At 42.0% G+C, this 12500-nt stretch overlaps 1 protein-coding gene across 1 annotated transcript in view; it reads right to left on the bottom strand.

Annotated features, from left to right (window-relative positions):
• The window catches only part of grin2aa (glutamate receptor, ionotropic, N-methyl D-aspartate 2A, a), a gene marked incomplete at both ends in the record, with an annotated part of 232080 nt that overhangs the window by 69883 nt on the left and 149697 nt on the right, over positions 1-12500 (bottom strand). The window contains one exon of the mRNA XM_080446562.1: positions 12405-12500. This exon is cut by the window's right edge and continues 19 nt beyond it. Within this exon, the coding sequence (XP_080302688.1) occupies positions 12405-12500 (96 nt within the window). The remainder of the gene's footprint in view (positions 1-12404) is intronic.

The raw sequence follows: 12500 nt of genomic DNA, 5'->3' as shown, positions 1-12500 counted from the left end.
ATGTATACATCACTCCAGTGCTAAGATCTTTACACTGGCTCTCTGTCTGTCAAAGTTGTGATTACAACTGTTGGTTTATAAGGCATTGAGTTGTTTTTGGGCCAAAATACGCTTTCTGATCATCTACTATATCGTCTCTGTCGGGTGGAAACCTCATATGTCCACAACTGTAACTTTTCACGATTGAAATTCTAAAGCGTCAAAAGCAGCAGATCCACAGGCTCAAAACACGACGCTTCGCGCTGCGTTTGGAGCTTGTGGATCTGCTACTTTTGATGCATTTGTGTGACGCTGTAGTATGATCAAGTAGGCCGTTAATTTACGAAAAACCACAGAAAGTTCGAATATGGAGATTTCTGCCCGACCATCAGAATCAGAACTAAATGTGAAGAAGCAGTGTTCAGTCTTTAGACACCACATGTCTGTTAAAAAGAATCTCCAGAAATCTGCAGGTCTGCTACAACTCTTAGTTCTTTTAAATAAAAACTAAAACCTTTCTGTTTGCCGCTGCCTTCTATTTAGTTTCTTAATCATTATTCTGCAACGTTATTTTACTCTTTACTTATCTGTTCTATTTTCACTATCTTTTGATACATTCAAATGCCTTTATAATGTGTTTAATATGCTCCGTGTCTTGATGTCTTAATGCTTAATGTTTTATGTAAAGCATTTTCAATGGTCTTTTAGCTGAAATGTGCTATACAAATAAACTTGCCTTGTTCCATCTACCATAATTATTCAAACTATGTAATAATGACTGTGATGGTTATTCTTTTCCAAATGCTATAATGGACCACATGTGGTTGTCGTTGATGAGAACATTAGAGAAGTCGCCATTTTGGAAGTAGTGTGTACTTTTGACTTCAATCTGGTAGAAGCAGGGTTACATTTATTTTATTTATTTTAATGGGGGGGGTGTGGTGGTAAATAGCAAAAATAACCGATCTACAAGCTCTCAACACATTGCATCGCGACGAGATAAAATATATCCCCACCGGTGATAAAAAAAAAAAAGAATGACCAGAGATGGGAGATATCAAAAGCGGAGGCACTTTTTTATTTTATAAATTTGTATACATTTATTTATTTATTGAAGTTTCACCTAAATGTTCACCTATAATGACATCGCCAACAGGGATGCTAGGGTTAGTGTTAAAGTACCAACTGCTCAAATATGCAGTCTTACATGGCTTGGGCGCAAGTGTTAACTGCTTGTGTTTATATGAGAGGAAAAACAACAGACGTTCCAGACAGTCAAAGGTAAAATGTAGGAAACAGGCAGCCTTTATTAAAACAAGGAGACTGCCAACATGTTTCGACCTCGAGAGGTCTTTATCATTTCACCCTGATATGGACCTCTTGGGGTGGAAACATGCTGGAAGTCGCCTTGTTTTGATACAGGCAGTTTCCTCCATTTTACCTTTGATCTGTTTTTCTCTCATGTTTTATCCTGTTTGATCCAGGAGCACCACTGATATTTTTAAACTACTTGTATCTCCTGTGAGCAACTGGTTGTAATGTGGTTTTCTCTGCTTGTGTTTATAATTGGAAGCCTAAGTCATGTCCACAAACTGATTGAGAGGGGTCAGTACATAGCAGGAATGTCCAAGTCAAAAGATAAGGCTGGTAAGATTCTGCTCCATACAGTATGTGACTGCATTTGGAGGAGGGGGCTGTTTTCTGAATCTCTGTATTATCCACCATTGTTGCATGTACTATGATAGAACACACATGTGTGTGAGTGTGAGTTAGCCTCGCGTGGCCAGACAATATCACACGACACACTGCGAGGGCTAAAGTGCAATGCAATTTTGCAATGGCAGATTTGTCTGGAACCAGGCTAAGTGTGAGTGTGAGTCTGTGTCTGTGTCTGTGTCTGTGTCTGTGTCTGTGTGTGTGTGTGTGTGTGTGTGTGTGTGTGTGTGTGTGTGTGTGTGTGTGTGTGTGTGTGTGTGTGTGTGGTGTGAGACAGTGTGACAGCATGGCCAGTATGAGGTTACAGAGACAGGGCCTGAAGGATTAGAGCATAATAACATCCCATGGCAACAGTCCTATCACATCATCACCCTGCGACCAATGACACTCTGCCCCCAGAGCTAGGAGCCACTCCTCTCTGTCTGTCACCCCTCTCTTCCTCTGTCCCACTGTCTCTCTCTCTGTGTGTATATCTGTCTCTTCCTGTCTCCATCTCTCTGTCTCTGTCTCTCTCTCTCTCTGACTGTCTCTCTGTCTGTCACCCCGTCTCTTCTCAACAAATCCATGGTATGTTCCTCTGTCCCACTGTCTTCCTCTATGTGTGTATCTCTCTGTATCTCTCTCTCTCTCTCTCTCTCTCTCTCTCTCTCTCTCTCTCTCTCTCTCTCTCTCTCTCTCTCTCTCTCTCTCTCTCTCTCTCTCTCTCTCTCTCTCTCTCTCTCTCTCTCTCTCTCTCTCTCTGGTGTTTATCTTCTTTAATCTATTTGCTTTCAACCTCTTTAGATGGCTTTTGCCCCAAGACTAATTCTCCAAATAGAGGCAATCTGACAGTGTTAACTACACACAAACAAAGCACACACACCCCGCACACACACACACACACACACACACACACACACACACACACACACACACACACACACACACACACACACACGAACGGATGCACACACACTTGTGGGTTAGGGTTAGGGACATTCATTGAATGTCATGCACGTCTAACGTGCGCAACATCCAGATAGCCTGTGCTGGGTGTATAATCTGATGTAAGTACTTGTTTCTCACCTTGGCTTTGATTGATTATCATTGCACTTTCTTGTCATGATGAACGTGATGCGTTTTGAGATTTTAGGCTCAGCTTTTTTGGGTTGGCAAAGTACAAAGTATAAAATCAGGCTTTACGAAACTCGGGAATACACCAGGAGGACTATTACAACTAAAAGTCATACAGACATCTTTGTTCAGAGGGATAGGGGCATGGACTTTCGTCTACACATAAGCGAATCAACCTTAGTATATTTTAAGTTACGCAAGCTCTCTCTTTCTAACTATCTCTCTCTCTCTCATATGCGCACGCACGCACGCACAGACACACACACACACGCAGACACACACACAGACTCACACACACACACACACACACACACACACACACACACACACACACACACACACACACACACACACACACACACACACACACACACACACACACACACACACACACACACTCTCTGTCCTCGCTCTCCCTTCGAGTTCAGACTAGACACAGGTGTTATTATAATTATTTATAATTTGAAAGGCACTACACCAAACGGAATGGAACGATGGAGGTAGCTTAACACACGCTGTTCTATTCTGTCAGGCAATTATCTTCTCTCCTCTCTGCAGTCCTCCTGCACTCCGTAAGCACACAAACTTGAACCTGGGAAAGGCTTATTCTGTCCTGGACGCTTTTCTCCTAATCCACATAGGTGTAGTTTAAAACACATGTCGCCAGCTAAATAGTTTCACAGACAAACCAGAGGGAGGTGCAGTGCGTGAGTACCAGTGTTGGGGTAACGCGTTACAAGTAATGCTGTTACTGTAATAGGAATACTTTTGGGGGTAACGGAGTAACCTAACGCGTTAGTTTTGCAATTAGAGTACTTGGTTACTTAGTTACCTTTTCCAAAATAATGGCGTTACTTTGTTACATTTAAGACCTAATATTTCCCTGTTCTTACTCAACTAAAGAAAAGGAAAATCCATCCGACACATTTGCGCTGTTTCCTGATAAATGGACATGCTGATCTCTGTCAATGGAGACTTGCACGCACGGGTGTTACACGAAAAGCGGTTGACCGATGCCTTGCAGTCTGTGGTGACTGCGTAATCATTCTATTCAATGGGTCACCACTTTTGGTGTGACAATCGGCAGACGGTATTACTGTTATTGTTTTTCTTACATGAATTTGTCGCACCTGTGCGACATGGCAGCGATTGAGAGAATACAGAGAGGTTGCCCTTTAGTACGGTCGTGGAAGTATTTACATTATTTTTGGATTTATTGGTGAAGCCCTGCACAGCTCCACAACACTGGTGGTCACTCCGGTAGGCGGCACTCTTGATTTTATGTTTACCAAACTTCCTCGCAGAGGGATTTTAATCATCTGTAACGCAAAAATAATAACAAACGAGTAACTTTATTCAGAAGGTAATCCTGTAACGTAACAGAATGCTTTTTAATGGCAGTAATCCTTACTTTTAAAAGTAACGTTACCTAACACTGGTGAGTACATATGGTAATTCCCTTGTCGGGGGGGGGGGGGGGGGGGGTTTTGGGGGTGAACTGGGGTAGCTACCCCAGATCAAAAGTGTAGGAGTCATGGCTCTGATGGCTCCATTGATCAGGCGCCAGTGGCACAGCCATAAGAGCTTCAGTCACCAAGGACCCAGCCAAAGGGATCAAGCCAAAAAATAAGACAGAAAGAGCAGAAAGAGGATGAAATAAAAAGGGGGGTCAAGAGTTTGCTGTGACATCCCTCTCTCTGCCAGTCATACTGGGAGAGTTATATCTGTGGCAAGATGCATTATGGGAAAATGAGTTCCTAATAGCGAGGAGAAACCCATTCAATCATAAAACACTATCTGTCATCGCTGTCAGACGAAATTATGTAGGGGAAATGAATACTGTTCCACTTCTTCCTCTGTGTGTGTGCGTGCGCGTGTGCATGTGTGCGTGCGTGCATGTGTACTCATCATGCACGTGTGCAAGTGAGATTTGGGGAAAGAGAGAGACAAAGACGGACACAGGAAAGTATAGGCATGGACAGATAGAGGAAGAGAGGGAGATACTGTAGAGAGAGGGAAAGAGACAGAGGAAGAGAAAGAAAGCAAGAGAGAGAGAGAGAGAGAGAGAGCGAGAGCAAAGAGAGAGGGAGAGAGTCAGACGTCTTGTTAAAGTGAAAAGCTCTTATTAAGGAGCTGAAGTGGAGCAGAGAAAGCAGGCTGATGGATATTGAATGTTGCTTCTTCTGCTGAGAAAACCACGGCTGCCATTGCCATGCATGATGACATACAGTACCTGAATCTCTCCATACACCCACGTGCGTGCGCGACCGTGCGCGCGCGTGCAACTCGCCCATATTGTGTCTCTCCAAGCACAAATCCCACGCTGTCCTTAATAATTATTTGGTGAACGGAGCACTAACTCTGCAGTAGCTTCTTGAAGCAATTTACACGCTCAATCAGCCCAGCAGGATGAAGGGTAGAAAATAGAGAGAGAGAGAGAGAGAGAGAGAGAGTGCTGAAAGACTTATTTTGATCGGTAAATACACATGAACTCAGGATAGTAATGATGTTGTTTATCAGTTGCGCAGCACTCCTTCCGCTGGATGAGACGCGTGTGTCTGAATCGTATTTATTTATTTACTCTACACAAGTTTAAAGTGGTCTTCCCATAAGGGAATACAGTCAGATAAAATGAATCTGTTTATGCAAGTTCAAGTGCAGTTCAATGGCACCTATTACAGTACGTCCCCAAATCACCTTCTGGGGTAGTAAGATTACCAGCCCTTCAATGAAAACCCATAAATGAATGAATATATTTGCACTACAGATTACTGTGAAGCCACGATGAGTGGGATTCAATCTAATGTTAGGAATGGGTATGTGTTGCTACTTGCTACAAAGACAGGGGTCTATCTGCACCCTGTGTGTGTGAATTCCTTTCAAAGCTGGTCACATGCAGTGGGGAACACTGATGGAATTAGATCTAGGAGGACCATGATATTCAGCCCCTCAAACCGGGATCCTTCAATCAATACGCACGTTTGTCGCACACGTGCGTGCCCATTCGTGCACGTGTATCGCAGTACGCACCATATGTGTTACATAAGGGCAACGATTGACAAACGTCAGCCTCAGCGTTGAATTCAGACACGTCACACGCAATGCATTTGTTCATGTTTCTCTGATTGGTGAGCATGTTTACATGAAAAGAACATGATAAACGTCTATGCAACCACTGAAAAAAAACGTTATATTTTTTATTCTGGCAAAAAACAATTGTGTAGTGAATGTTGAAAACCGGGACTTAATTAGTGTTTTAGAGATAATTGTTCGTGACTCAGGACACGCAGCTTGAAATCGGGACAATCCCCGGCCAGCAAAGCCACACCAGCTTAACACTAATACCAGTCACACAACGAATTACGCAAAGTATAACAAAGTCACTTTTAAAAGTCGCTTTTATGCGGCCAAGTGAAGCAGTGGATTATTAGAATTATTCAATGCAGGACTCCAATGGAACACTTTCATGTTGCCCAGGGACCCAAGTTCATTAGGAAATATCACAACTCTTGTTAAATGGTTCAGTGCTCCGAACTTCTAGTATCTCTGTACTGGAATTAAATGTCAAACTGTCAAATATTTAACAGAAATCAGAGTGCAGACGCTCTTTAACTCTTGTAGGCATTAATTAATCAATCAATCATCTATCTATCTATCTATCTATCTATCTATCTATCTATCTATCTATCTATCTATCTATCTATCTATCTATCTGTCTGTCTGTCTGTCTGTCTGTCTGTCTGTCTGTCTGTCTGTCTGTCTGTCTGTCTGTCTGTCTGAAGGCATTTTAAGCTCAACAAACCTGGTAAAACAGATTTCCATTTGTGATCCAACAACATTACCAGCAGCAACATGCGTGGGGTGTGACCCAAAGTGCTCACACAATATTCATGTAATCCAATATTTATTGACTCAAGTAGCCTCTACTCTACGCCATTCCCCATGGTACAGTGCAACGTTTCACAGGTAAAGGCCTGCAGTAATCCTCCTCCGTACCAAAATTATAACAACACACCGCTAAACCCAACTCCATACCAACAAACCTCCATTTGTTTTATGTGTGTGCGATCACCCTTGTTTGTGCGAGTGTCCTTGCAATATCGTGTGCCTTTAAGCAAGAAAGTGTGTTTCTGTGTGCATGTGCATGCAATGAAAACTACAGCTGAGTGAATCTGTCTGTCTGTCTCTGTCTCTCTCTCTCTCTCTCTCTCTCTCTCTCTCTCTCTCTCTCTCTCTCTCTCTCTCTCTCTCTCTCTCTCTCTCTCTCTCTCTCTCTCTCTCTCACACACACAGTGCATCATATAGTCCATCTATATTGTAGTTCTCAATGTTTCTACATTGTTTTTATTTTTTCATTATTTTCTACCTTACATTCTTTCTGTAACTTATTTTTTGTCCATATTCTAGAGCCGTTACAGAATTCTTGCTTCTGCTGCATAGCGAGAGAGAGAGAGAGGGAGAGAGAGAGATAGAGGGAGAGAGGGAGAGAGAGAGAGAGAGAGAGAGAGAGAGAGAGAGAGAGAGAAAGAGAGAGAGAGAGTGTGTAAGAGAGAGAGAGCGAGAGAGAGAGAGAGAGAGAGAGAGAGAGAGTGAGAGAGAAAGAGAGAAAGAGAGGGAGAGAGGGAGAGAGTGAGAGAGGGAGAGAGAGAGGGTGACACAGAGAGAGAGATAGAACAGGGGCCCACTTGAAAAAAAGTGTTCGCGGCCCCACCCATCACATTGATTGCCAAGATCGCATCGATGCGTTCTTTCAAATCCATCGCTTGAGTGCCAGCATTCAAAAGAACGCATTGATGCGTTCTTTTGAATTTTCATTGTTTAATCTGTGATCGCACGGCTGTGTTTATTTCTCATCAGCACTTTCGTTTTCCACTTACGTCACACTCACCCGGAGCCGGATGTAAAAAAAAAAAATCGTTTCCGGGTCACATTGTTTTTCTCCGGTCATTTTCGTCCAGAATAGGGAAAAACACATTTTTTTCACACGGTATAAAAAACGAACGGACAGCTCAACTTCTATTTTCTTTGGTCCGGGTGACTAACAGTCATCGTCTTCGTGTATCACATCGTTTTCAGGCCGATCAGCGGACCAGGGATTGTCGAAAACATAACATCCGGTGAATGACAGGATATGACGTGGGCCTGTTTGGGAGGGGGGCGAGCGAGGTGATCAATGTGTGGATTTGCTGCTCACTACTGGTGGAACTGTCGTACGTGCTTGACACCACAATCAGATAATTTATTTGAATGAAAAATTACAAAACAAAAAAAATAAAAAACACGCAAATTGCTGGCACAGGGGTGAGTACATTATGAATAAACTCTGGCAGTCAATGTGTCAACACGGCAGATGGGTGAACCGAATGCATTTGCAGAGCATGTTTATTCTAATGATCAATCAATCGATTGTGTTACGGCTTGGATCAATGAAACTAACTTTGTTAAGTTAGTTAAGCTCTCGTCATTAAAATCTTAGATGTTTTGCCAATTATGTTGGGTCCCACCTGCAGTACCCTCACGGCCCACCGTTAGTGTGTGTGTATGTACTGTAAGCGTGGTGGAGTACGTCAAGCTAGTCTGAGATATTGGATGGAAACTTGGTGCGGCAAGCTAACCGAAACTTACACTTGCACGCACGCGCACAACGCACACACACACACACATCCACACACACACCCCTACATACTCCTACTTAGCGTTGCACTTTGTAACTTAACTTTCCCCTTCTACCCCAACTTCTGAATTGTTTGAGACCATCAGAAATGAAATTTGAAAGAGACCATCAGGTCAAAGTTTGTGTCAAACCAGACACAGGACCTAAATGTCTCAGTAGAAGAGCAGAGAGACCCAAATACAACCACCCCAGTTGTACAAGTTATGTTGTATTAACCTACTCTACCATACAGATTGGACAAAATAACATTTTATTCACAAACAATAGTTACATTACAGCTCTAACGCTCAAGCCGTTCCATTCAGCAATAATTCAGCCATATCTGTTCTACGTTAACTCAAACCAGGCTTGAACCATCTTGCATTGTGCACACACACACACACACACAGTGTGAATAAATAGTCCAGAACAGTAAAAAAGGAAGATGCGATGTCATAAGAATAAGCAAAAACAAGGTGTTCTTCTCAGCAGTGGAACAGATCCTTCTTACGGAACTCTATGAAGAGTTTCAAAGTTTTACTGTCTGAACGAGTCATGTATGAATTGAAATCTGTTTATTGGATGCTGCAGCCAACTCTCCTTGGGCTTTAGGATGTACACTGTTAACTCAATGCTCTCCAGGAGATACGTAAAGCAAAAAATCACAGCACTCGCATACTACTAAAGGATGATATTGAGCCGGCAAAACTGTTTATGTGCTTGCACATGTATTTTAATCATTGTAAAAGTCAACTGAATGGCTGGAACTAAGGGCAATGCTTTACACAATTTACTGAGAGGAATCCCCTCGCTCCCCGATCTGATCAGAGTGAACGTGTCCCACTCCACTTAATTAAGCAAGGACTTAAAGCAGTTGAAGCTCTTTGTTCATTCTGCAGTTTTTATTTCTAGTAGTTGAAAATAACAGCCGTTTCTGCAGTGGAAAACGCAGTATGTGGTACCAAAATGGAGTACAGTCAAGTCGAGTCGGTGGTGCCATGCAGTGGGAAAGCAACATAATCTTGCTCAGGTAAGTTAATCAAGTAATCGAGAAGCAGTATTTGTTTTATTATTATTTTTGTTTCTTATATGATGTACAATACATGTATGTATTGTTCATTAATACGCGCTGTCCCATCCAAATAAATAATCCAAATAATAAAATATATATCAACCAATCAACACACACAAAAATATTCTAATAGATTTGTTTTAACTAACCCAATAAATCAATTAGTCTGATTAACCACTTAACCCTGTATTGTACTTTGTTGTATGTGGTGGCAGACACAAATAGACAAAAAAAGATTCACTATATTTTTTTCACTGCTATTTTAACTTTTTATATTTATTCATTAATCATACAATTTTGAGATAATTGTGAATTGATTCGAAGTTATATTGCCCAGCCCCTACTTGTCAGGATTTGGCTTTATCTGCTTTGATGGAATAACCCAGAGGAGATATGGGGGTACAGAGAGAATGAAGAGATGAAAGTAAGGAGGCATGGAGGACACAAGTGTGAATGAGTGATGGGAAGAGTGTGACCGCAAGGGAACGTAAGGAGACAGGAGACAAATAAGAAAGGTCTCTGTCTGAGAGAGAGGGAGACGGAGAGCGAGACAAACACAGGAAGAGTGAGCAGGGGATGAATAGAGGGTGATGCGATCTCTCTCTCTCACTCTCTCTCCATGAGGTATTGGGGTAATTTAAGCTGGTATGAGGGCTAGGTATGAAGATGTATGGTTGCCATTTAAACTCCATTACACTGGCAGCAACAATAGAGGCCATTTACCATACACATTAGTTTATATAGGACCTCATTCACCTTGAATGGCTGAGGAAACATGCTCACTTTTTGGCAAAATAAGCCTTTTTATTGACTTGGTATAGCACGGCCAAAAGACTGGCAGCACACTCGTATTTAAATGTCCAGTGTTTTCATGGTGTGCTCATGCTATAGCATGCTAATACCTCATGTACATGTACATCAACATAAATATACTGTAACAGTACGTTTAGTAGGCCTAAAAGCTGACTTGCATCATAGTTAAGGTTGGATTTGTATCGAGATGCAAATCCCCAGAAGTCGTGAACATTGTTCAAAAATAAAAACAACTAGAAAAAGTCTCCGCCAGGTCAGGTAGGTTATTGTGGGCTAGCAATGCTGATGGAATATGAAGAATCGGACGGATCCGTCTTGATCATATTACTATAGAGATTATGTGTGAGTGTGCGCGCAAAGTTTTGCTGCGATCGGCTGGAGATTAGCTGCTCGAAGACGGACACACGCGCTCACGCACGCATGCACGCACGGACGGACGGATGGACAAAAACATAGTCTCTGCCACACCTTTGGCCTGGCAGAGACTATGTTTTTTTTTTAATAAAATGGACCCCATAAAGAGACGTCACATGCCATATGTTTATAGGTAAGAATGAGTAGCCGTCTACAGTATCTGAAATGTAGTGTGATATCAGACAGTACTGTCCCATTAACCCCACACAAGAATAAAGAATTATGCACACAGTAGGCTCAAGCATGGTTGGAAGCATGTCAGAAGTGAAACGATGTTCTGTTTGCAGATTAGACAACCGTCTCTTTGGAATGCTTTGCTGAGAGGTGCTATAGAAAGGGATATGCTGACAATTTCTCACGTAAAACATTATAATAAAACACATGATCTATAACAAATAATCAGATTTCGCAATGAGTTGGCTCACTCCTTATGTTTATACACACCTAGCAGGGGTGTAAAGTTTAATCAATAGGCCTACGTGTACGTATTGGAAAGTAGTTTTAAAGTTAACAATGCAACTACATCAATACACAATCTAAATGTATCATGAATCAGTCAATGCCCCGATTCTAAACTTACAAATTGGTTGAATGAAGCTTTTCTGCTAATTCTACTTTAGTATAAACTAAATGAATGTAGAAGACTCACTAATTACTCACTGTTACAAGTCATTACTTTCAAAATAATATCGACCACAACTCCTCTCCCTCAGCTCGTCTCTCCTATGCAATACCACAAGGTTCCATTTTAGGTATCATGCAGCCTCTTTTCCATTTACATGCTCCCCCTCGTCCAAATTATTCAAAAATACGTATCTTTCCTCTGTTAAGCAGACGACACAGCTTTATCTCCCTCCTAAAAACAAGTGACCAGTCCAAATGAGTTAGCCTGACAAACTGCCTTGAGGACACTAAATGTTGGATGGCACACTATTCCCTACAGCTGAATGAACGCAAGTTTGAGGTTGTGTTATTTGATCTGATTCCATCTCACAAATACAAAACGATCTTGGCCACCTGTCCACCCTTGTCAAGGCCGTGTCAAAAACCCGGGGGTGCTCTTTGACTCCACTTTTAAGTACAACAAGCAGGTAAATGCAGTCCTAAACATGCCAAAATCAAGCCATTTCTCTCTGTCCAAGACCTTGAGATAGTCATCCACGGCCTCATATCATCCCGTTTGGATTATTGTAATTCCCTATACACTGGGATTAGCCAGTCGTCCATATCTCGCCTGTAACTGGTCCAAAACTGTATTTTTCATAAGCATTTGAATTTTTAAATAATGGTTAATTTGTGTTTTATTACTGATTGTCCAATTGTCTCGTTGTTCATATTCTTCTGTACAGCACATTAGTTCAACGGGAGTTGAACTAATGTGCTGATTAACTGATTTATACCTTGTTGTATGATGATGGTGACGTACGTAAGCTCACGATGTGTCAAACCGCAAGGATAATTACATATTTGAATATGAAAGTAAGTTGCACATGAACTTATGACATAAACCCACACACATGCATGTGTACGGACGTGCCCGCACACACACACACACACACACACACACACACACACACACACACGCACACGCGCGCACACACACACACACACACACACACACACACACACACACACACTTCTTACCCTTTCCCACTCTCTCTCCTTGTTGAGGACGATGACTACCAGCCGTGGGTTCTCCTGATAGCCATCTTCTGTGAAGGACAGATCTCTACCATCCCA

Source organism: Gymnoscopelus braueri (genome assembly GCF_963280865.1).
Source record: "Gymnoscopelus braueri genome assembly, chromosome: 13".
Lineage (NCBI taxonomy): Eukaryota > Metazoa > Chordata > Actinopteri > Myctophiformes > Myctophidae > Gymnoscopelus > Gymnoscopelus braueri.
The sequence above is the reverse complement of the archived record's forward strand: the minus strand, read 5'-3'. Positions and strand labels throughout refer to the sequence as shown.